Source organism: Zosterops lateralis (genome assembly GCF_965231275.1).
Source record: "Zosterops lateralis genome assembly, chromosome: 17".
In the NCBI taxonomy this organism is placed as follows: Eukaryota; Metazoa; Chordata; class Aves; order Passeriformes; family Zosteropidae; genus Zosterops; species Zosterops lateralis.
This window is the reverse complement of record NC_139777.1, coordinates 11153755-11178700: the sequence shown is the minus strand read 5'-3', so window position 1 is coordinate 11178700 and position 24946 is coordinate 11153755. Positions and strand designations below refer to the sequence as shown.

At 42.1% G+C, this 24946-nt stretch overlaps 1 protein-coding gene across 5 annotated transcripts in view; it reads right to left on the bottom strand.

Annotated features, from left to right (window-relative positions):
* Positions 1-93: 93 nt before the first annotated feature.
* MED15 (mediator complex subunit 15) overlaps positions 94-24946 on the bottom strand; it is a 27913-nt gene continuing 3060 nt past the window's right edge. For 2 of the 5 annotated variants that reach the window (XM_083873670.1, XM_083873668.1), the window contains exons 2-18: positions 21962-22049; positions 20783-20834; positions 20297-20326; positions 18913-19128; positions 18121-18386; positions 16471-16860; positions 15350-15442; positions 10408-10521; positions 5639-5781; positions 5242-5369; positions 4102-4236; positions 3616-3679; positions 3400-3466; positions 2531-2691; positions 2192-2358; positions 1963-2061; positions 94-1820 (exon numbers count right to left, since the gene is read on the bottom strand). In XM_083873670.1, the coding sequence (XP_083729796.1) occupies positions 1684-1820; positions 1963-2061; positions 2192-2358; positions 2531-2691; positions 3400-3466; positions 3616-3679; positions 4102-4236; positions 5242-5369; positions 5639-5781; positions 10408-10521; positions 15350-15442; positions 16471-16860; positions 18121-18386; positions 18913-19128; positions 20297-20326; positions 20783-20834; positions 21962-22039 (2340 nt within the window). In that variant the 5' untranslated portion in view covers positions 22040-22049 and the 3' untranslated portion in view covers positions 94-1683. The remainder of the gene's footprint in view (positions 1821-1962; positions 2062-2191; positions 2359-2530; positions 2692-3399; positions 3467-3615; positions 3680-4101; positions 4237-5241; positions 5370-5638; positions 5782-10407; positions 10522-15349; positions 15443-16470; positions 16861-18120; positions 18387-18912; positions 19129-20296; positions 20327-20782; positions 20835-21961; positions 22050-24946) is intronic. The other 3 variants (XM_083873669.1, XM_083873671.1, XM_083873672.1) reach the window with 3 other exon arrangements.

Here is a 24946-nt window from a genome sequence, read left to right as displayed (position 1 = left end):
TTGGGTGTTTTTTTGAGGGGGGGAAGAATGAGCTATGAGTATTTATAAAACTGCAGTCATGCCAGAGGTAGATCCCATCACTGACCTCTTGACCAGTTCTTCCAGTTCACAAGGACAGGAAGGATGTGGTACATGAGATCCAGAGCCATTTATGATTTGTCCCCTAACCTTCCAAGCCAGGCAGTTTTCACTTACCCCAGAACGCAGTAACCCTCATGCCATGGTATCTTAACAGGGGAAGAGCAGTACACTGTTAGCATCCAACACAGGAATAATAATAAATTTATTACAGTAGAAACAAACAGATACTGCATTAGCTCATGTACAAAATACTGACAGCACTCTGCTGCCTCACTCAGTGCTTACTAAGTACCCACATTTAAAAACATCCTAAAACTGATGACACCACATGGATTGACAGAGGTCACAGCAATTTCTTGACACTACTGTAAGAGAGCCCAGCTACTCTTCAGGTTTGCTGCACAACACAGAGAGAGATGGGGCAGGATATAATTGGAACATCTGATATTTGAAATTCTCCTGCACCAGGAACTTAAAAAGGAGCAACTTAGACACATGGGGAAATATGAAAAATGCATTAAATTAGAGTTACTTGAGGTCTTCATTCAAAGTGCCAACAGTAGGGCAGCTGATGACTGACTTGAGTGCCCATCACTGTTCAAGGCACCATGGATTAGTTGTCAGTTCTACTCCTGAGATGTTGGGTTTTGCCTTTTTTGTTTAAACAAACTGATATAATACAGAAACATTTTCAGAGCACTGAATTAACTCCCGCTGGAAGCCAAATGCCTCAGAAGGACTCTTAAAATAAGAAATGTAGCTACAGACCTGCTGGATTGATTTGTGTCACTTGGCCTTTGTATTGTTGGTTTCCCCCCATCTTTACATACACATTTACTGAATTTATAGAGGAAGTCAGTGTGCACATTGGTATCTCTTCTTTCTCATCAACATTACTCTTTGGGAGTGAGAAACATGGTCCATGTAACCAAAAACTGTTTATACAAAGTTGCATTTAAAATAAGCCATAAAAGGTTTTATAAAATAAAACCTTTTCTGTTGTTTGATTCTACATTACCACCCCCAAGTATAATTATCCAGATTTATCTCACATATTTGAAGAATACTTTATAAGAATGTAATTTGTCCCATCTCTGGGCAAAGCTAATAGTCAAAAAGATTTCCTGCACCCACTGGGAAGTTTGAAAGCACGTTCGAGTTGCAGCTCATTTATTTCTGGGGCAGTATCAGGTCACAAAAGCATACAGTGTGAAAGAAATACTGGCACTGAGCAAATTTTGAAGCAAATTAGGACATTTTTCCCTACCCCCTCTTATACCAGACTCCCTGATGGAAGTCCACAAATAATTTCTTCTCTAAGAAGACAATAAAAACTCATCCTAAATACAGTCTTGAGAACCATATATACACATTTTGTATATCTGAAAATGCTGGCAGTAGTCCACAGAGGCAGAAGATAGAAAGCATGAAAGCTAAGTCTAACATCAGGCTCTCTACTGAACCTGACAACCTAGAAACAAAACAACATAAGGCTTCTTTCTTCTGCAGTCACCTCCCCACAGTGTGTGTTTTCCAGTGGCATGTGGCAGAGGCCAGCTGCTGGGAGCTCCTTTCTGGCTTCATGGTTCCAGAGGAGAGCTGTTATGCAGCAGAGAGACAGGCCTGGCGGATGCTTTGTGCCCAGGTGTTCAGGAGAGCTGTCACTGAATGCTTGTCTGGGAGCTGCAATAGTTTTGAGGTCATGTATCGATACACTGACTGCAAAAAGGGATTGGCTGCTGGAGAAAAAAGAGAGAACAGATAAAGGAAGTTGTCACAAAAATCATATTAAAAGCATTAAAGTCAAAGAGCAACATTAGGTGTTCACACTTCCCCACTACTGCCACGTGCCCAACAAATGCCATGGCAGCATCTTCATACCATATTGTCTGGGGTTCTTTATCCACAGAGGGCTCTGGTCTGGGTAGTCTGCTGGAACACTGAGCTGGAGTGGGGGGACATTTGGAAGATTCTTGTCATCTAAAAGGCAAACACACTTCCATCTGAGCAGAGCCTTTCTTGCCAGGCTTTTTGTGTTTAATTGAGCTCAATTTCCAGCCTGTGAACCCCAATGAGGAACCAGACTGCACATCTCCCCCTTTCCTCTTACCTAGCTTGCATATGAGATGAACTGTGCCATTATTACTGCAGTGTGAGGGGTCCAGATTCACCAGGAATTTAGGATTTAACCTTGCAACTTCTCCTTGTAGGACATTTGGTATGGTCTGTCTTTCATCCTCTTCATATTTCCGCTTCCGAGGGGAAGCAATGGGGGCCCTGTGTGAAACACAGTCCACGAAAGGCCCAGGTGAAAATGTGCTCACGCTGCACTCATTCAATATTTCACATAATAAAAGCTCTAGGTGAGCCCCATCCATAAAGCCATTTGGTCTTTTAACGATTTCCAGAGGAAGGATTTTGCTGGGCCAGCAGCAGCCCGTGTACGTACGTGATGGGCTGCCCGTGGATGGCGGTCATGGCCGGCATGAAGGTGCGGTACAGGGAGTGGTTGAACACCGGCGAGCGGATGTTGGCCAGGACCGCGTCCAGGAGGGGCTGGCACAGGTACTGCTGCTTGGTGGGGGGCACGGGGGGAGGTGGTGGGGTAGGCTGAAACACAACAGAAGCCCCTTTTCCTTTAATCAGCACCAAAAAATAGAAATGTCTACTGTTCATTCTGAAAAATTTTATAGCGGTAAAGTTGCAAGGCATGAAATGCAAATGTTTCTCGAAACTGTATATAGTAACGTTAAGGGAGGAAGTAAAGCAAAAAAAGCCATGTGCAGTTTTGGTTTAGGAAGGGTGTCCTGAAATCAGTCACAGTCCAAAGGAAGAGTTATTCAAGTCTTGGCACAGAGCACAAGTGTCGCCCTAATCCTTAGCCTTCTGATGATTGTTTACATATTTTCCTTTGGAGTCTTCAAAACAATGTAGATTGTTTTCATTCCTCTCAGTGATGGACTTCTGAATTGACCACTGGGGTCAGAGAGGTGTTCCTCTCATCTGCCAATCCTTGACCAAATTCCTAATACTATAAAAACCCTAAATCATAGTAAACTGTCTTCTTTTTCCTGCTTCTACCTGACGGGTGAGTGTGGTTCTTTTCATGTCCCTAACTGCAACACACAAGAAATTGAAAGTTCAAAGATACATACAGGTGACTTACATGAAGCACATTTTTTCCTGTTTTCTTATTTTGTCCAACCTTACTTGAAGTTTTAACAGCCTGAGTAATAAAAACTGCAAAAATGATCCTGCCAAGTCTTAAGACCTTTTGGAATGAGCTGCTTATCTCTGCTGGCACAAAGCATTACATACCACAGCCATGTCATTTTTCAGCTTCTCCAGAGCAATTTCACATTTCTGCAGCGTCTTCAGGGGGCACCTGTGGGAGAGGAGGAATTTCATCCACATTACCCACCAAAGCTGAAGTGTTTCTGCTTGCTGAGCCCCAGAGACAGCTCCAATTGCAACTGGGCTGGGTGTGAACAATAGATTTCTGGAATAGCTGGGAAAGCTGACAGGAAAAGTTACCGTTTTGAAGGGTCAGTCAGGATATCCAAGAGACTCTTCATTTTACTCAGGTCCTTCTTCCTGTCTGGAACAGTATGAGAAACACAAACATTGACTACAAGAATAGCTTCTTTTCTTGCAGACAGAAATACAGCACACTGTCAACAATGAAAACATGAGCCAATACTAAAGAAAGTAGTGAGGATTAAAGACCTTTCATCTAATCCTAAGTATATCCAAAGTATAAGCTCTGCATGTTTCAAAACCATCAAAAGTGATTTAAAAAAACCCCAAACAAACAAAGAAAAAAAAAAAAAAGATGAGAATTTAAGGATAAGGGTTTTGTCCACTCCTCCCACTAAAATCTTTAGATAGAACAGGAACTAACTTTCTCTGACTTTTTTAATTCCTGGAAAAGAAGTCACCACAAAAGACAAAGTATTGCTTCTTTCAGCAGATAAGAGAGCTGACACAGATAAATCCATGGCCAAATACAGGAAACCTCACCTTCATTTTTATCTATTTTATTGATCATCCTCCGGAGTGGCTCAATGTATTTTGATAATTGTTTGAGTTTTTCCAGATACTGTTGCTCCTCTGACTGGCCAGAACTGGCTGGACTCATGACAGAATTTGGATTTCCTGGCAAAAAAGAAGACTGTATGTCACAGGGTGATAAAAGATAACTGCAGAACCTGATTCTCATATTTCAGAATTGTGATCTGAAAAGTGGCCCTCTCAAAGTGTAGCTCCTGTCAAATATCCAAATCCACAACTGGATGCCCTCCATAGTTTAGGTGCTTGCCAACCCTCTAATCTTTGTGTAGAAATAACATGTTCTATGGGCAGAACAGCAAGTCCCACTTAATACATTTTATTCCTGAAAAGTACCAAAGTCCCATATACCCATTTCCTAGGTCCTTATTTTGCCTTCACTCTGATGCTTTAAACATAAAATAAACAGAATAAATTCACAGCAGTTTTTGCTAAGTGGGTCCCTTCATATCTGCAGAGCACACAGCACTGGAATGAGAAGGAGCCAGTATGTTATTCACATTCTCCATTATTCTCCATTCAAGTACCACAAACTGCTTATTCTGTCAGGTAGGGAAGGGCAAAGTGCCAGAGTACACCTGGAAGGTGCTCTGGAGCAAAGCAGCCTCTGCCTGGGATTAATTGCTGCCTGGGATTAAGTGGTTACGTCCTTTACAACTGCATAGTGTCACTAAGGGTTCCTTTCTGTTGGAACTAAGGAATCATTATGTCTCTATAAACTCGCTCCATTAAATTAAGTATCTTTTTTTTTTTTTTTTTCAAAGACTGGGGAAGCTAAAAAAACCGATTACATGGTTCAGTGATGAGAAAAGAGATTTCAATTGATTTTGATTTGGGAAACCAAGCTCTTTTGTTATGTGGTGTATGTGACATGTTCACTACCTGCAATGCCAGCTGCTGCACAGAGCTCTTGGAAGTTTATACTGTGCCAAAAAAACCCCCAGTGCTTATTTCATATTTTTTGCTATTCAGGAACTTTTTATACTCTTCTATACTTTCTGCTTTTTCCCATTTCCCACATCCCAGGAACTATTACAGTTACCAAAACATAGTCCAGCCCATGGTGTGCAGTACAGCTCTCAGATCATTTACCTGGAGTGTTCAGAGGACCTGGGGATGGGACACTGAAGTTCTGAGGTGTTCGTGCAGCTGCTGGGCTCTGTGATGGCTGTGGAGAGGGACTGGGGAGAAAACTGCTGGGGGATGGAGCAGGGCCAGAGCTGAAAAACAGGCATAAAATTAAACCTGCCAGAATCTGACAAGGAAGGATCACCAGCCTGTAAGCAGATATGACTTCAGTAAGCAGCATTATGGCAGTCTGTATGCAAGTTTTCAGAGAGAATTCAATAGAGTCTCACCTGTGCTCCCAGTGGAGTTGGTATTAAAATCCATTCACTTTGATGGAAACAGCTTAAGATTACTGACTGTTTGTGAAAAGCTGAGGCTTATGGCATGAACAGGAGTGCTCAGGAGGTGCAGAGGGGCTCACCTGACGTTGGAGTTTGGCTGGGAGGTTGGCTGGCCGGGCTGAGGGGACGGCTGTGGCTGCGGCGGGGGAGGCATCGACTGCGGTGTCTGAGCTTGCTGCACGGGAGACGGGGACGACATCATGGTGATATTGCTCTGGCTCACCTGGCATGGGGGAAAGCTGCCATCAGGAACAGCAAAAGGGAGCAGAGGATGGGAACCTAACTAAAAGGCTTTACCTGTGGAGAGAAGTGAGTCCTCAGGCCTACAAGAAATGAAAACATCAGTTTCCTTTTCCCCTATAAGGACACTCCCACCTGTGTCACTCTTGAAGCTCTCAGGGCAGGAAATCTTAACAACTTCAGTAGAAATGACCAGTAAAACTGCACACAGCTTGAATTAACTGTATAATAATTATTTTTCACTGCCCAAACAATCATGTTGCAATTAAAATGTTGGAAGTGAAATGTGAAAAACCTGTAATCTATTAAAACTAAAGAAGAGCAGGAAGAAAAGACATTTCCCACTTGATAATTAAGAGTCAAAACCCCTCCTTATTTAGACATTTTAATTACAGTCTTCAAAGGTCTTTCAGACTCAACTGCAGCTTCTCAACTGGTTTTCTTTAGGAAGAAGGAAGAAAAAAATTAGGTAAGCCAAATCACCAAAACCTTGTTTAAATATTGAGTTCTGAAAATCTGGGTGGAGATAGAAACTCCAAACTGAACAGGTGGGTGGAAAAAAAAAATGAAGGAGCTTTCTGTCCTTTGGAGAATGATGAGGTGCCTAAAGGACAAAAAGGCAAGTAAGAGCATTTCCAGAACAGCACCAAACTCTGGGTAAAAACTAAGTTTATCCTGTACACTCTACAGTGCCAGAGCCAGATGAACTAAAATTTGTGCAACTTCTCACATTTGTTCTAACACACATTTTTCCTCTCAATCACTTAAAACCAAACAAGAAAACCTGTGCAATGGCAGAGGCCATGGGATACTGCAGATATTAAATTATCACATTTGTTTAAGGTACATGCAGAGTTCTTATGACTTGAGGCTATAAATAAGTACATACAAAGATAAAATTAATTAGCTTACAGAGACAATATAGTGTGGCTTATTAACCCATGTGTCCATTCTGTAAGTCCAGAATGGTCTTGAAGTTCCAGTAAATCCACAAGTCCCAGGCCCATCACAGGCACTGCAAATTGGTGTTATCCTTCACTCTCTTCCTAAACATCCATCTAAATAATCCAATTGTATCCAGAGGACATGATATTTAGCACACTGAAAAGTATTCCATTGTCTACTTTTGCATGGACACACTGACTACAACAGGAAATGCTTTGCTTGGACTCTCACATTGCAGCTGGGCAAAAGGTCACACTCTCCCCAAAAAAACCCACAAACAATCCCCAGCTCAGTGCAAAACTACCAACCTTGAAGGTATTAGTTTATCATCCATTACAGAATAGTTCAAAACCAAATGCAGCCTGACAGATTATGATTTTTTTTTCCAATCTTCAATACCTCCAGTACCTTTGCAGCCTCTCACACAAAGGCAATACATACAAGTGAGGCTGAAATGATACAATATCTTTCCTTTCTCCATAATCAACAACCACTGAGTCTGTGCTTACTGCTTTCCAAAGGAGGTGGATTCTTTAGCAGCAAGTCTCTCCTCAACACCTGGAAAAGCATTTCTGAGACTGAAAAGCACAGTTTGCCTCCTGCAGACACCAGGCAGCTCACCATGCTTGAAGGAAGTTGGGATGGACACTGCAAAAAGCATTCCCTGATTCTTCACAAGTCTGTTTAATGTGCCCATGTGGATACTGCACCCATTTTTCATCAAGTCAGACTAAAACCACTTGGAGTGGTTCATCCCTTCCTGAAAATCAGGCCCCTGTTAAGTGCCTCAAGTTGGTTACAAAAAATGACTTCTGAACACTTAAATCCTTTTGTTTTGGGAAGAAAGGAGGAAGATTTCATTAGGTTTTCTGCCAGATTTAAATTTCTGTGTGTAATTCAGCACCAAGGACATTATTTACATTAATTTACAAATGCTGCAGAAAATGAAGAAAAGGATGTGCAGCTTTTGCTGTGCACATAAAGCACTGGGTGAAGTGAATTTTTTTGCACTACTCCTCCTCATTCAAATACTTGCACAGGCAAACAGATTTCCTCCTTTCCAGGTTTGCTCTCTGCCCCAGCTTCATTTCAGAACAGCAAAGGCCAAAGCAAAATTGTGACATTTTCAAAAACATGCATTCAGAAGTGTGCAGCTCTGAATTGACTGCCTTGGTTTTCTTTGACAGCAGTTCATTTGCTACATAATTTCAGATGTCCCTCTATAGAACAGATTTAAAGATGATTTCACATTTAGCTTTCTACATTGTTTGCAGGATATGGATTAAGATTGTAACAATTTAATGAAATTTCAATTTCTAGGGAATGCTTTTTGCAGATGACTCCGAGTAAAAAGAAGGCTTAAAAAAAAACCACCAAACAAACATACCACAAATATAGCTATGAATAGCTATGAAAAGACAGAAAACCCTCTCCTCTCCAGAGTTTTAACTCCATTGAACTCATTCAGCTCCAGAGTTAAGCCATGGTTACTGATCATTTGTATACCCTGCATCTTCAACAGACACAAGGAAATCCAACTACACATTTTTTCACTGAGGAATATGAATTTCTGCACATAAAAACATGTCCATGGACAGATACTACAGCCCATTGAGCATGAATTTGCTCTGTGACCCTACAGTGACCTGATCATGACACCTTACCCTAATTTTCTCAAGTCTTGCCCAAAAGGTATTCAGGCCTATGTGATAAAAGTTTGGATTTACATCCACTAAAGCAAAGCCATTTTCAGTGTTCAGAGCACACTGCCCTGGAAGACAAACCCAGCTATGAGTTCTCTCTCCAGTTTGTGAGTCTCAGGCACAGAACAGCACTCAGGAGACAAGGCTGGCAAGGGCTCTCAGTTTGCTCTTGCAAACCAAAACACCAGGTGATTGAGGAATACCACATCAAATCAATTACTTTTCATTTGTTTTAGAAGTCTGTAATAAGCAAAAAACCCAAACAAACAAACAAACAAACTCGCTGGAGAATCAAATGAGTCTTGTGATTAAAAAGGACAGATTATTTTTTCATATGGAATAAAATAGCCACAAGGTATTGATATCCCATCTGGTCCTTGTGTTGAAAAGCATTCTTCAGTGCAACTCCAACATTCTTCTCCAAAGAGAAAATACACCCTGAACTACCTATCACCACATCGAAATGGATTTTGATGCTACAGTCAAGGAGAGGACATGCTCTTAACTGGGTGATTAATAACCACATCTCTGCTACAGCCCTTCACTCCTACTGAGAACAGCTGAAGGGCTCTGATGACAAGGCAGTTATACCCCACAGACAAGAGCAGTTTAGCATTTTATTACATTAAGAGGTGTGAAAGACAACATTTCTAATTTCTAATCTACCTAGAACCTAAACAAAATGTTTTGGCAGATAATACTCCAGATTCATGCTGGTTTAGAGCTGTCAAGTATATGGCAGGTCAGGCTGCCTTCAAAATGTGTTTCCAGTCACCAGCAAACCATGACTCACTCACTCATCCTGCTTCAGAGCCATTCCCACTACAACCATTGCTCATTGAAAATTTCTCTTCTTCTTCTTGAAGAACTTTGACCAGTTGTTCAGCATTTTACATCACTTTCACAATCCTTGGCATGCTGCTGAGAATATTTCCTGATGAGCAGTTCACTTGGTGTCAGAAATCAAAGCTCCTCGGTGACAGTGACAGTGCTGAAAGGTCACCCTATGACACTGAATGCTTGAACTAGAAGTCTGTTGCTATGAGTCAAATATTAAATATAAGGAAAAAATAATATTTAAATATCCATGGGAAAGCCTCAAATATTGTGGATATTTCAAATGGGAGATGATTATTTCAGTATCTATCCACTGCCACAGTGACCAAAGGACAAAGTAAACTCCCCTGTGACTCCACAGCTATGGCTGGAGTGTGTTAACATAAACACACTGTCCTGGATTGAAAGGACCATCCATCTTCAACAAGAAATGACAACAGATGTGTTTGCCTAAGACTGAAGAATCTTTCTGGTCACTGTCACTACCTTTCCAAATTCCTGAGAAGAAATGAAGTGCTCTGACCTCATGCATTTTTCAGCAACAACTGGATAGGAGCTGCCAGCCTGCCTGCACAGGTTCTTCTCTCATGCAGGTACAAGTGGAATCCTTCTGGCAGTTCCTCCAACACAACCATGAAATAAAGGAACAGCTCAGATTTTTCTGGGTCCCTGGTACCATGCCAAGAAGCTGCTCAAACTGAAATGAGCCAAGTTCACTAATAACACAAGGAGCACCTGTACAGAGCATGAACATACACCAAGCAAGGTCCTGGACACAATTCAAACAGGTATGCTGCAGTGCTGACTTGCAGCACTCAGACATGCACACCCATGGAGTGTGGACCTTTAATTTGAGACTTGAACCAATTCTGAACACGGAAAAGTTCAAAATGTTAAAATAAAGATCTATTTTACAAATGCTTTATTTGCTACCCCAAGCTCTCAGAAAACCTATTACTCAAAATGAAAAAGGATCCATATAAAACACACAGCCTGAACAGACCAACACCCTGAGTAAGAGCAGCAAGTTCATTGTTTGTGCCCATCCCCTCGTTGTAAAGGCAGCTGTAGAGAGGCAGGCAGTGCAGCTTTGCTGACACAGAGTGCTGTGAGCCCGTAAATACCTGTGGCATTTGCTGTCCGCCCAGGGGGATGGAGCTTGGTGCTGACACCGCGGTGGTAGGCGGGAACCGTGGTCTGATTTGCATCCCGCCTCGGGCCATGGGTGCCGTGATCATCTTTGAGGACAGAGGGACAACAGACAAAAGTAATCGCAAAACAAGAAATGCAGTGCACTGGCAGGATGAGAAGCACATGCAGCCTCCAGGAACTGGGGAGGGGGAGCATGGAGGGAAGGTTAGTGAGCTTTTCTCTAAAGGTTAACCTAACGTGCTGGCTTGGAAATCAAACTCCTTTCTATGCTCCTTCTATCAGTCTCAGAAAGCACCTAATGAACTCCTGGTATCCTGAGAGAGCAGAGATGCAGACTCAGATTCATGGTTGACTATCCTGTCATTTCCATGAAGGGACTTCCCTACATTTTTCCTGACATCTTGAAGTTCTAGAAGTCTTGGAAACAAGTACTCTAAGATACTCCATATAGGCAGCTCTATACTGCCATAGGTTTCTGATGTCCTTTCCCCACTGTGGACTCCAAGGGTTTAGCACCATTGGCCAATTCCCTCTCTGTTATAGGAGATTTTGTTCAACAGCAGCTATCGGTACAATGCTCCACAGTGAGCAAATTTCACACCAGCCTAACCTATGCCAGTATAACAATGCCAAAGACAACAAAAAGGACTTCCAGGTTTGAAAAATCTATTTCCTTCCTATTATAACCCACTCAGTAAGTCAAGTATGCCTTTTTAATTACCATGATTTGGACAAATACCTATTCCTCTACTACTAAGGCATGCTAAATTATTCTGAGTCCATGATCTTCTTCAAGTCTATTCATGCTTTTTGATTCTCCAATAGAATAGAGTATAGAGTGAGCACACCCTAAAGTACAATCATTTAAGGTAAATTATAAAGGTTGACATTAGAATATTTTTTTATATTTTGAAATAGTATTAGGACTATGCTGCTCTGCAGTGTCTAACAGTACCTTTCAGAACCATCAGCCTGCATGAGCCACACAGATTTAATTTTTTATATCTGTATAGCCCTCTGCTACTTAAAATTTGATATTTTACCTACTGAGAATTAACAACAAATACAGCATATATTTGAGGTAGTATTCAGGTAGCTTTGGCAGATTCACTTATCAGTAAAAGAGCTTCTGTTTGGGACTTCAAAGATCTACAGTAAACTTCTCTGGACTGCCTTTTTTCCTGGCTTACATGTTACCAAGGAACCTACACAATCCTAACTAACCTAAGGGATAATGGAGTCTCCTTCCTGTGAGTGGTTTGGGGCACTGTTTGGTGTTTATGTAAATGGACTGAAGCAGCCAGCAACACATCTCTACAGTCAAAGAATGCATGTGCTTACAATTGTTAAAAATAAATGAAATTAAATACAACATAGCAAGACTGAAAAAGGAAAACAATAACTGATAAAGAAAACAGCGTCAAAATTCAGCACAGCTGTTAGTTCACAACATCAGAGCAATGCAGTCCCTTTCCATCCAGGCACAGAGGGATGGTCAGAGACAGGATTTCAAAAGGGGAACAGATGGGAGTGCCTCAGACATCACACACACATGCACACGTGCACACACAGCATGCAGCAGCTGCACGGAGCAAACACAACAACCCAGCACTGCCACAAAGCACAGGTGGATGCTACAAAGTGCAGTGAAGAGCTGCAGTATCAACATGAGAGCTGGTGAAGCAACATAACCCTAAGAAAATGAAACAAAAAAAAAAGGGGGAAATGGCTGCGGGGGGGAGGAATCTATCCTTTCAGGCACAATCACCCCATCTTAGACCCTTGGGAATGCACACAGATCTCTGGAATCCCAGGAATGTTATGGTGACCCACATGTCCCATCCTGGCCATGTTTCTGAAGCCACTCCACCAAAGCGTGGCTTTAGATTATTGCCACTGATTACTTTAGATTTAGATTACTGCCACTGAGGCAAAGGAAATGAGAATATTCCAGGTTAACTGTCTGGCAAACCACTGAACACCAGCATGACAAACTCCAATTCAAAGGTTTTCAGCTGTTTTTAGTATTGTGGTTGGTCAAACGAATGCACAAGCAGACAATTTTGGCTTAAGGGTTTTTGTATTTTTTTAAATGTGTGTGCTTTGGAAAGGAACTACATGTATAAAACTACACCAATTCCACTCTCTTAACAAAAGTAACCTATTTTCCCCCATTCTCCAGCTCATTTACATTTACAAAACCCTTTGACAAAGGAGTCAGGAAAGGGGGCTCCAAAGCAGTATGTCCATAAAGGAGTTACTCTCCTCGTAAAATAAGAACACAACCAGAAATGTTTAAGTATTGTTGAAAAAGATTTTAACTGACACATATCTTTCTCCACAAGTGAAATTGATTATTACAAGGTAAAATTCCTCATCCTGTAAATTGAGATAAATCAGAGAGCAAGAAGAGGATCTCCCTCCAAAAGGAGGAGACAAACCCCATTATTTGATAAAAATTATGTGCAATAGAACAAATGGAATCCAGAAACTGTAACTTTCTTTTATCTAACACCCAAACATTCAGCATTCCATAAATACACCTCTGGTGAGCACATGTATGTCCAGTGCCCCTGCACTAAAGGCAGCTCAGATTTTCAGTCAGCCATTCTGCATTCTGAGCACCTGAAGGAACTGCACCACAACAGTGACTTAACTTCACTAACACTTAACTGCACTTGATTACAGATCTTTTTCCTTGGTGCTGCAGGCATTTTGTGTAGGTCTGTGGTTGCTAGGACACTAGTGCTGCGAGCTTCCCTGTGAGTTACCTGCACACAAGGACTACAGGAGGGTAACATTGACCTGGGTGGTGTCTTTGTAACTTCAGAAAACTTCTCACACAAATCCATGTTTAAACCTGGGGCTGCTTTCACTTTTATGTAGGAAGAATTTACAGAAGCTTTATGAAAAAGGAAAAATGCAGAGAGAGCAAGCAAAATTCCCAGTCTGAAAGCCCTTAAAGACTAAGTTTAATTGTGACAAGCAAAGATTAGGATAGGGTTTGTTTATTAAAAAAGCTTCCCTGAACCAAATAAAGAAATCAAGGCAGATTTATTAAAAATGCTGATGCTACTGATAAATCTACTAAATAGAAAACAAAAATCTAGTCTTAAAAGAGATTTCTTATAAAGAAAATCTTTTTACACTCTCAACACTGAAGCTGCATTGTAATATTATATACAGCCACAATCTTAAAACTATTATATACGGAAAATATTTAGACAAGTACAAGAAACCCATTTAGTTATTGGACTTCATAGTGGTAGGTGAGTTTTAGCAGACTCATCTTGCTATGGCATGAACATAAGTGGAGTAAAGGCTGTATGTGGAATATTCCAAACTCCATATGTGGTAGATAAAGAGCAATCCCCAAGTTTACTACACAGGAATGGATAAAGCTGCAATACAAAACTGTCTGTCAACCATGTTATCACCCAAAGCCTTTCAAATGTACTGTGCTGTTAAGCCACTGGCACATGAAGTCACTAAAGGGGCAAGAATTAAATTACATAAACACAATCCATCTGCTTCAGAGTTGAAAAGAGCACCATTAAAGTTAGTAACCAGAACAAAAGTCAGTGTCTCCTTCCCGTCAGCCTAAGTCCCTGCAGCTCCCACCTGGAAATTATTTAAGAAACAAACAAGTTTTAATTCACATTTCAGCTGCTGGAAGAGAATTCTGCATTGCTGCCAGTACTGTCCCAACTGTACTTACCACTGCTCAGCTTTTACATCCTGTGTTACACTGACACCAGCCAAAGGAGCAATTCAGAAACAGAACTTGGCCACACCAACAAGGATGTGGCCACGTCAGAGTTACCATGGCACAGGACACTATCCCTGACACAAGTCTGGGAGGTGGACATTGAAGAAGCAATTGCTATCACAGTCCATATAAAAAGCTTCTTACTGAATCTATAAAATGACTTGTGCACTGAACAGAAAATGGTGCTTGAAAAACATGGAATGTCTGGGTGTACAAAAAGAATTCTGCCATTAGTCCTAGTCAGCCTCATTTCATCTGTCTGCCTCTCCCTTCATCTACAGAGTGGTGATATTTGTACTTACCCATGATTGTAAAATGCCTCAATATAAAACACTACAGAGGAAAGCCACAAAAGATTTCCATATTCTTGTGGAAAATGGCATAAGAGGTTCAGCTTCGAGCCATTCCCCATTTTTTCCCCCATGTCTCCTTCATACCAGACACACATCAAGAAACAACCACTGAGGCTACAGGTGTATTGCAGGATAAAAGAAACCATGTTAGACAACAAGCTTTCACCCAGCACTTTTCTTTTTTTAACGTAACTCTGCACTTGTGACACACGCCATTTGTTCTTCACAATTCACATCCAGAACAAGAGCATCTAGATCTACTGCCCACTTCACTCAGAAGAAGAATGAAAGATGAAAGGACTGAAGGGGAGTGCAGAGACATTTCATCATCTACACTATTTTTTTTTATAGTCAATACATGAAGATGGAAGGTAAATCAGATGTGATTAAAGACAGCAGGCAAAGATCCACAGTACAGAAATCAGTTTACACAACAAAGCAGTCACCTAAGAGAGTTTCTACTGAAAGAAGAGGTGATAACACTCCAGGTACCAACACAGTCAGACTTGTAGTGTGCCCACAGGAGACCACCTTACTCATGTGCACTCCTGTGTCAGTACAGGCAACACTGGGACCTACTTGGGACAGAGAGCATGCACAGAGAGGTTGGCAATGAAATCCTGCCTCTGACTCCAGGCAAAGGAGAAACAGCAGAGAAGACCATATTCCCTTTATACAGGGGGTGACCAAGGTCAGAGCCCTCACCAGAAACCACCAGAAACCCAACTCCATGCTCATCTCATGCACCTGCCCCAGGGCTGTGAGCTGTGACAGTGGCCCCTGGGCCCTTACCTGCCCTGAAGCTCCCATCTGAGCAGCCTGGGCCTGAGCTGCCTGCACTGCTGCTGCTGCCTGCTGCTGCTGCTGGACCAGCTGAGCCCTTACCTGCAGCATGAGAACAAAACCCAAAGTCAGCATCCATAGCTGAGTAGGGAGTCACACTTCTGTTTCAACTGCATTGACTATGCTCATTAAAAAGGCTATGGAGACAAGAACAGCCTCACAAACTGAAGTTTTTGAAGTTTTTTGTAAAAAAAAGTTCCCATGTATAAAACATTTAGAATAGTTTTCCCACAGACTGCACATCCAAATTCAACAACTTCTTGCAGCTTCTAACCTCTACTATCAGGTCTTACATACAATAAAAGACACATAACTTTCTGGCAAACCTACCAATGACCAGCATTTCAAATGTTTATAAATGCATTACAACTGCCAGAGTGACAATGATGACATTTAACTACTCCCAGCTTAGCTCTAGGAGCACAAAGTGGAGGCACCAACTCATCCATTTCTGAAATGTGGCTGACACACTTCCCCTGTAAGGCCCAAAGAAAAACAGGCCTGAGCTTTGACCCAACAGTAACCTATGCAGTCCAGATAAAAATGACTGTAACACTTCAAGAAGCTGCACCATTAAAAGGATGACCCAGCAAGAGATTTAACAGAATAAAACTATTGTCTTGCTCACTTTCTCTTCAAGGCAGAAACAACCAGGATATTAAACTGTGACCCAAATCTCCCAACATGGCAGCAGAACACTGCCTGCAGTCTAGAACATTCAAAGTACTTGGTCATGTTCTAGAAAAGCAAACAGCACAGAGGTAATTTTTCTTTAACCAGAGTATGTTTCTTTTTCTTGTTTTCACTTGTCTATTCAAGAGTGAGACAAGAAATTATTTATAAAATATTAGCTGCATGAATGGTTTTCACAGATTTCCAGAACTCCTACCCTTAGGTACAAAACTGTTCTCTACTGGCAGGCCCAGATAAAAACTTTTAAACATCCAGTACTCACAATTTGCTAACTGCAGAGCTCTTAACAAGCTATGGTTTTCCTACTTCATTATTAGCAAAAGTCAAATATATTTCTCTAGATGGTCATAACAAATCAACTGGTCACCAGTCCTTACCTGCATAGCTTTTAACTGCTGTGGTGTGAGAGTAACAGGCATAACCTGACTGGGAATTTGTCCTGAGATTGCCTGAGGTTGAGATACCATGGGCTGGGCTTGAGGCTGGGATTGTGGTGGAAGTTGAGACTGTTGTGCCTGAGCAACCTGTTGTTGTTGTTGTTGCTGCTGCTGCTGTTGCTGCTGTTGTTGCTGCTGCATCTGTTGTATCTGCTGCTGCATGACTTGTTGAGGTGGCTGCTGCTGTATCTGTTGTTGTGGTATTTGCTGCTGCTGTTGCTGCTGCTGCTGTTGTTGCTGCTGCTGCTGTGCCTGCATGACCTGTGCTGCCTGCAGCTGCTGCATCTGAGCAATCCTCTGGAGCTGCTGCTGCTGCTGCTGTTGCTGCATCTGAAAAGCAGGAAAAGCAGGATGCTAAAGCTTCCAGCATTGTGACAGCAGACTTCCTTCTATAGCATAAACCAAAAGTAAACAGAATCCTAATACAACAGATTGATGTTTTAAACCCAAAGGGAAAGCCCAACCTTTTTATCCACTCATCCCTCATGTATCTCAACCCTAAATGGTACTATTGCCTGTATTTCCACATTACAAGCTTTCCTGTAACTTTCAAAAGCAAAGGTGAAGTCCCTCAGCTTCTCCTGTACAAATGGGTTCAGATACAGTTTTTCAAATGTAATCATCCTTTACCAAAAACTGCACAAGAATATGACAGCTGAAGTTTCCTCTCTGCTTTTGTGCCTAAGGGTAATATACATACACATACACACATGTATATATACACATTTTTAAAGTGGCCACTCATGATACACACAATGACAAAACAGCTCTATTGCTAGAGTAATTCAAGTGCTGCTCTTTCCCAATGTCTGTCAGAATGAAAGACTATCCTGACATTTATAAAGAGACAAATATTTTAATAGAAGAAAGCAACAAAACATCTATAAAGCCTTTCCTCTAGCATGTTAATATACTGCTGTCAATTAACTTGCCAATCTAACCTGAAGCCTGATCCCAAAGTGGAAATGCGTGAGTAACAGGCAGAGCTGATACATCCACACAAGGCAAGTCCCACTTGACAAGTAATTTGTCGTCTTAGGTTGTAATGCAAGATGTAACCAGCAGTGTGTGTTCTATTACCAGCTGTTAAAACCAGGTGGGGCAGTGTTCTTTATCCCTGCCAGGACCCATCCTCCCTCCAGGGGATCTCTGCTGTTCATGGGCCATCGAAGCTCACTGCAGGGCTGATACAATTCCATCATCCCATGGGGAGGAGTCCAGCATTACTACCTGGATAAAACTTGGGATTTGGGACACCAGCACAGCCTGTTTGCACTGGATTCCCAGAGGGAGACCGGACCCATCTCAGCATCATTGGACTTGCAGAGGAAAACTACACCCTTCTACAGGATCATCTCTGCTCCAACAGAACCACATGTCACCACACAGGAGGACTGCAGCCACCATTTAACTGGACTGCTACCAAACCCCTGGGTGTCAGGTTGTATTCTGACTCTGTCAGTGTTTTTGTACTACTGCATTTTATTCTCATTTTCCTATTAAATTGTACTTCTGACTTGGGAACTCCCTCTGGCTTGCTTTTAAACCACCACATTGATCACATTTGCCATTGTAGCTGTTTGTCATCACCTGCTGTTGGTTTTGCTGCTGCTGCATCTGCAGTTTCAGCATGTGCTGCTGCTGCTGCTGGACAGCCTGCAACTGTTGCTGCTGCTGCTGCTGCTGCTGCGCCACCACCGCGGCTGCCGCCTGCTGCTGCTGCACCTGGAACTGCTGCTGCATGGCTGACTGCTGGGCCTGGAACTGCTGCTGCTGCTGCAGGGCCACCTGCTGCTGCTGGAACTGCTGCTGCTGCTGCTGTTGCTGCTGGGCTATCTGCTGGAGCTGAAGCTGGGCTGAAGAGAAATAGATGGTAATTAAAACACAATACCTAAATAATGTGAGATTAATTCGTGTCCTTTCTTAGCAGTATAAACTTTTGCTTCCTCAAATGGATAGGGCACATTAACAGCAGAATTAATTACACTTTGTGCTACCAACTTTTAATTGACTCTGCCTCCACTGAGTCAGCAACCTAAGAGTAAAAATGCACAGGAAGAAATGTGCACCGAGGTCACCAGCAGGAAGCACTGTGACATGGAAAACACATTTTGTAAAGGTGAGCTCTACAAAAACAGTGCTCTGAAGCTGACATGATGCAAGAAGAATTTGCTCATATAACAGCCACCCTGTTGTCAGCTATACTAAGGAAGACAGTTATCCAATTATGTAGCAGTACTTGAAATCAATTCTTTCCCCAGTTCACTTGGCTTAATTACCCAGAAGTGTGACATCTCTTCAGCCCCTTTTCCTTCAGGAAAGGACTTATTACTGAAAAGCTGATCTAACAACTTCAGTGGTCGAAGCAAACTGAACACTTACTCTGCTGAGTGGCTGTGGAGACACCAGGCATGCCATGAGGGGCCATTCCCGAGGTTCCAGGAGGCTGCTGCTGCCCTGGGAGACTCATCTGCTGTGCCATGGGACCGAGGCCTGTCATCCCAGCCATTGGTGCTCCCTGAGCTCGGGAGGCCATGCCCATCCCAGGCGCCCCCGCTGCGGGACCCCCCGTCAGGTTCTGCAGGGCATTCATGGGATCTGCAAAGGAAACACACACTGATGTGCAGCCAGCCATGGAACTGCTCTTCCATGGTCATCTGCTCTCCATCATCCACTCTCTGACCTGGCAACTGCAGACCATGACTAGATCCAGTACCCTGACAAACTCAGATTCACTGCCCTGCCTGTGAGACAAGACTCCCAGCACATCTTTGCCTCTCGTAAAGAGAGCAGAGATGATTTACAGCACTCCAGTGTTGTGAAGTTCCACACAGATTTTAAAAACATCAGAGAAAAGGAACTTATTAGCCACCTTCAAATTAATATGCAACTCAAAACAAGCTGCCAACAAAACTCCATGAGGATATAAAGCTTTCAACCTCAAAAAACAAGTGAGTCTCACTGTGGATCTTCCTCCTCCAGTCAGAGAAGCAATGCTCAGACCAGAGGATGTACTTTACTACACAATACTCCCTCCAACATCACTGTTACTATGCACTGGATAAATTCAATGCCTTTCAAGACCATTTTCATAATCTGAATCCTGGGCACACAGAAAAGTGAAGCTAAAGGGAGGAAGACAATTCAAGAGGTCAAAACACAACACGGGGTGCAGAAGCAATACTGACCAGGTACAGAACACACACCATGTCTTTCTTAAGAATATTTATAAGATAATTTCCAGCAGTCTAGACTGCATGTTAATCAATTACAGCTTGCATATTTTCCCTACAGAGGGATAAAAGCACAGGACTACACACTATGTCCCTAATATCCACTGTAGTGAGGATTAGCAGAGAGGCAGAAGCCAGGATCAGCTCTAAGCTCTCCAAATGGCCCCACAAATGCCTCTGGTGCAACACCTGAGGAAGCCACAGCTGGCAGCAGGTAGGAACCTGGGCTGCTCAGCAGATTATTTTCAATCACTCTGGTGCTTTCATGAATCTTACTGCTGTGAGCTACAAAAGTACAAACAAATCAATTGTGTCATGTCCAAAGCACTGGCCAAGCCTGTCACCCTCATCACTGAACAACTCCAAGGCTGTCCTGCTCCTCTTCCTTTACTGCAGCAGCATTTCATATCCCAGCCAGGGACACACAGATGCTTCATTCCTACTACACCACAGCCCTGATTTCTAAGCTGTTCCGTTTAGAAATGGAGAGTATAGGGGAAGGAAGAAAACAACAACAAAAAAGGAACTCTTACCACTGACTGAGGCCTGAGATTTCTTATTGTCTGCAAAGAAAAAAACAATTATTCACCTTTGATAATACTGTCACATTGACCTTTTGCATATACTCTCTACAAGAGATACATTCACATCATAATTTACAAAAAACCCTACTATCTACTGTAGCTCTAATAAAATACACTAACCTAACCCAATCTGGTAATCAGAATGCTATATAAAAAATGTAAAGAAGGCAAATATAAAGGAAAAATTAGGAAGGAGGAAAAGCAGCAAGTTTAAATAATTTCTCAAATACTTTTCAATTATAGAGGATGTATAAAAGAAGCAGTATTTATAAATTAGGCATGCATACTACAGGAAGATTTTTAAAGCAACTTGTTAAGAATCCCATGCAGAATCACACATAGAAGCCGTAATATTTTTATTTTTTAAAAAAACGAGGATTCAATGAATAACCACAATTGAAAAGAAATGAAAACCAAAACTAAAAAATTACTTACGAATATCTCGGAAATGGATAATAAGTCTGGCCACAAGAGAAAGATATTCCTCCTAGAGGTGAAAAATGAGTATTTTAGGATAAGAAATGCAAACAGAATAACCATTACTTTCTGGTTCTTCAGTAGTCTTCCTCAGCATACTGAATTTGACTTTACAATGTGTGTGGGCTTTTCTGAGCAGTTCCCTTCCAAGGAACAGTCTGTTTATTAACCAGGAATATTTTTACCAATACGTCATTGTGGTTGACAGCACAAGAACACCAAGAAACCACAAAACTCACAGGAAAGAACCTCCCTGACAGCCACATTTAACAGGACCACAATATGCAAACATTATAAACCAACACACATTTTCCACCTCTTATCCACTGTAATTCCTTTTTTATAAGGACAGTACCTGCTCACTTGGCACACTGAATTATTTAAGTCCTTGAATTATGTCACGTTTGTATTACAGTAATTCTTTCTAATGCTAAATTCATATTACAAATACGAGTAAATTACTAACTTGGAAAACTAACATGACTGAAGTGCCAGAAGTGAAAAGACAAATATTCTTCAAAATATTTTCTTAGTGTGCTTCATCATTTGTAGGAAGCTGCAAAGGGCTGAGACAGCCTTCCTGCCCATGAAACAACTCACCAGGGAGGATGCCAACAGTGGGTGCAGATTTGTGACATCAGCATTGTAACATTTTCACCAAGACAAGCTCTATTTCAAAAATGGCTCATTTGGAGACAGCAACAGTATCCAATTTCTCATAACACAGCTCCAGGGAAAAAGTTTATAATTTGATAAGAGTGCAGAATTGGACATTAGAGCCAGACTCCAACAGAGACCATGGCTCTTCCCTTGGGGTTGTTCTTGACAGAGCCTTTTCACTGATATCCTGCATTTTCCTGATCCCCCAACTGGAATGGTGCTACACTGTGGATAAAGGAAATTCTATGCAATTCACTATTCAGGTAAGAAAAGTGTGGTTCCATACATGCATGAAACTGCAGACTCAGCAAAGCTGTCCTGCACTAAGTCCAGTTTGATTACCTCAAGGTTAAAGAAGCATCACACATAAATTAAAATTTCAAGTGACTCTGTATTCTTAAGTGCTTCCCTATTTCTGCAATTTGTTACAAACTTCTTTTGACACTCAATAAGTCCTGGAAGCAAATAGAGATTTACCCTTGTTTTGGCCTTCATAAACACGTGGCTCTCCATATCTTTGCTAGATTTATTATGGGCAACACCAGCTTTCCTCATAGCTTCATCACTGAAAAAAAAAAGAGGAAAAAACAAGGCTGGGTATTAATTGAGGGTATTGCAAAATACTTCCTGTAGTTAGAAAGGTCTGTGAAACAGCTTTTTACCTCTCTCTCATTTATAGGTTAAAAGCAAACAAAAAAAACCCAAATACCCACCACAAAAATAAAACAAAACAAACCACTACCACATATTACTTAAAACTGCCACCCTTTAAAGTTTCTTCAAATAACAGAGAAAAAAGCCAACTAATTTCTAAAAGGCAACACAAATATTCTTTGCAGAAATTCAAGACCAACTGCTAAACAAGTCATTATTTTACTGCCTGATGCATTATTTTGACAGAATAGCAGGACTTGTTTATTTGAGGAAAGCTGAATGACAGGATTAGTGTAATCCATGTTTGGCAAACAATGAGATGGAGCTTTCTAGCATTGGGATTTTCTGAAAGAATTCTCTAAACATAAGGTGGAAGAATAAAACAAAACAAAATGAGGTTGCCTAAAGGCACAGAGGCTTAACCAGTGGGTGAGGACAATGAGTGGGAACACGAGCAGGGCCAGGGAAGGGCAGAGGGGCAGAGATGGGCGGGGGGGAGAGGACATGAGTGGAAAAGGGACATTCTCAGTACATCAAAGAGCAGCAACAATTCCAACTATGGAACATGCAAAGAAAGAGATCCTAAAACAAGGATTTCAGCCAGGTGAAGCCCTATTCCAATCCTCTAGGCACTGTCATTCTCAGAAACTTCCCTGCAAAACCTGCTCCTCTTTAAAGCAGCCTGGCAGTTACAGTCTAAATTCCACAAACAAGTGATCAGGAAATACTTTCACCTCGTAATTAACATATCAGAAAGTTATTTCTCAGTGGCTGCCACTGCATGAGCAGCTACCCTACTTTAAATACAAGTCAGGGCAGTGACCCCTGGAAGCTTCAGCCACTCTGAAGAGGCACTACTGTTTTCTTTCCCCTGAATTTCTGTCACCTCCCATGCAGCAGGAATGGTGCCTGCACAAGAAGTAAATGGGCTCAGCTTTCTGAATTAACCCAATGACAATCTCAGAAGAGAAGGGCAGATCCTGCAGCCTTAAAACGCAGGAGCTCAGGCTGCCACAATTCACACCCATCCCTGGCAAACCAGCAGCCCAGAGCTAAACTGCTGCAGTCCTGAACACAGAGAACACTGTACCTGCTGGGAGGCTCTCAGGGGAACCTGTCTGTGGTGACTGGCAGCCACCAAAACAATGCTGCTTACATATGAAGCTCACTTAAACTGAAGCAGAATCTGAACCTAATGCAGAGTAACTATTCCTCTGTGGGCAAACAAGCCTTGAAGTGAACTGCTCATAAAGGAGCTCTGCTGTGGAGGAAGAATATCCAATTCTTTATTAACAAGTCCTTTTTTTCACACTTTCCTTTTTAGAAAGGCTGCCTCTAAATCCACACTACTCTGAACCCCACTTAACTTTCCAGTCCCAGTACAATGACAATGTTCATGTTGAGAGCACAAAAACTGAGCAGACAAAAAGAGAAGACAAAGATTGCACAGAGGGAAGTAAAGAAAGTAACATGTAAGCAGCACTTAGTGGATGTGATAGAGCCAGTGATCAATATGGTATCAGGAACTCAAAAAACATCCACAGCAAAGAAATTATCTGCTTTTATATGGATAATTTCCTCTTGACATTACAGAACATGAAAGATGTATTACTGTGACTACATCTGCAGTACTGAAAATGCCACTCCAAGCTCTCCAAGTCCTATGTGTTAGCATTCCAATAAAGGTTTAGACTAGGAAGAAACAAAAACACAGAACTTGTTCCTTGTTCACATATTTGACTGCCATCAACACAAAAATAGTTACATTAAAAGACTAGGGAAGTCAGCTGAAAAAGAGTCATAGCTTTAGCACAGAGCACATTCCTTGCAGAACACCCAACTCTATAAAACTTTGGGAACTGGATGGGATCAACCAATTCAGCCTTCATCTGCCTTGTAAGCACTTAGTAAATGTATCATGAGTAAATGTGTGATGTGCACTAAAATTCTGCCTTTCTGATTGCAGGCAGAACACTCAGAGTTGTGGTTTCACAAGATGAAGCATTCAACATGAACAGCAGCTCCAGGAATTCCCCCTCCACTCTCAAGAAGCTTCTTTCCAGCCCAAATACGTGCAATTTCTCACCCAGGCTAGCTGGTCTGACAGAAAAATCTTGCAGAACATGTTCTCCTTCACAAACTGCCCCAGCTCCCTACCCAGTCCACAAGTGACTCCATGAATCAGTTGTTACAGTGGAACACCAAGCAGAGGAGTTCCAGGCCAGCACACAAGGTGAGTTACATCCCACCCTCAGCACAATTCCCTTCCAACACAGCCCAGAGCAGCCCAGGGCAGGGACTGGACCCAGCACAGGCTGAGGTTACAGCTCAGATCAGATCTGTCCTTCAGGCAATACCAACACATAAAACACATTAAGGAAAGGCCTTTGGAAAGGAGACTCCCACGGCAGCAGTGTGTACTGGCTCTCTGTAAGGCACAGAATAAAGTGGTGCCCTGCAAGCAGAAGTTTATCCACACTCCTTCATCACTGCTGCCTCCTGGAACACCCTGGGAGAAGCCAAAGCTGCTCCTCAGCCTCACTCACTGGAGCTCAGGCTTCCTCAATCTTGGAACAGTGTGGAGGTTCTGCTCATGCCTGCACAGAACCTGGGACTGGAGGAGGCTCCTCTGGACACCAAAAGCACTGTTCTCTCAAATGTCCACAACCAAATCATGCACATGGACCACTGACTGACACATTCCTCAGGACTGCCCACACTGAAATGTTCACTCACATAACACCATTCCTGAAAAACAGCCAAAACCCAGAAAACTGAAATTCAGTGTTGTAATGAAAACCCAAGCAC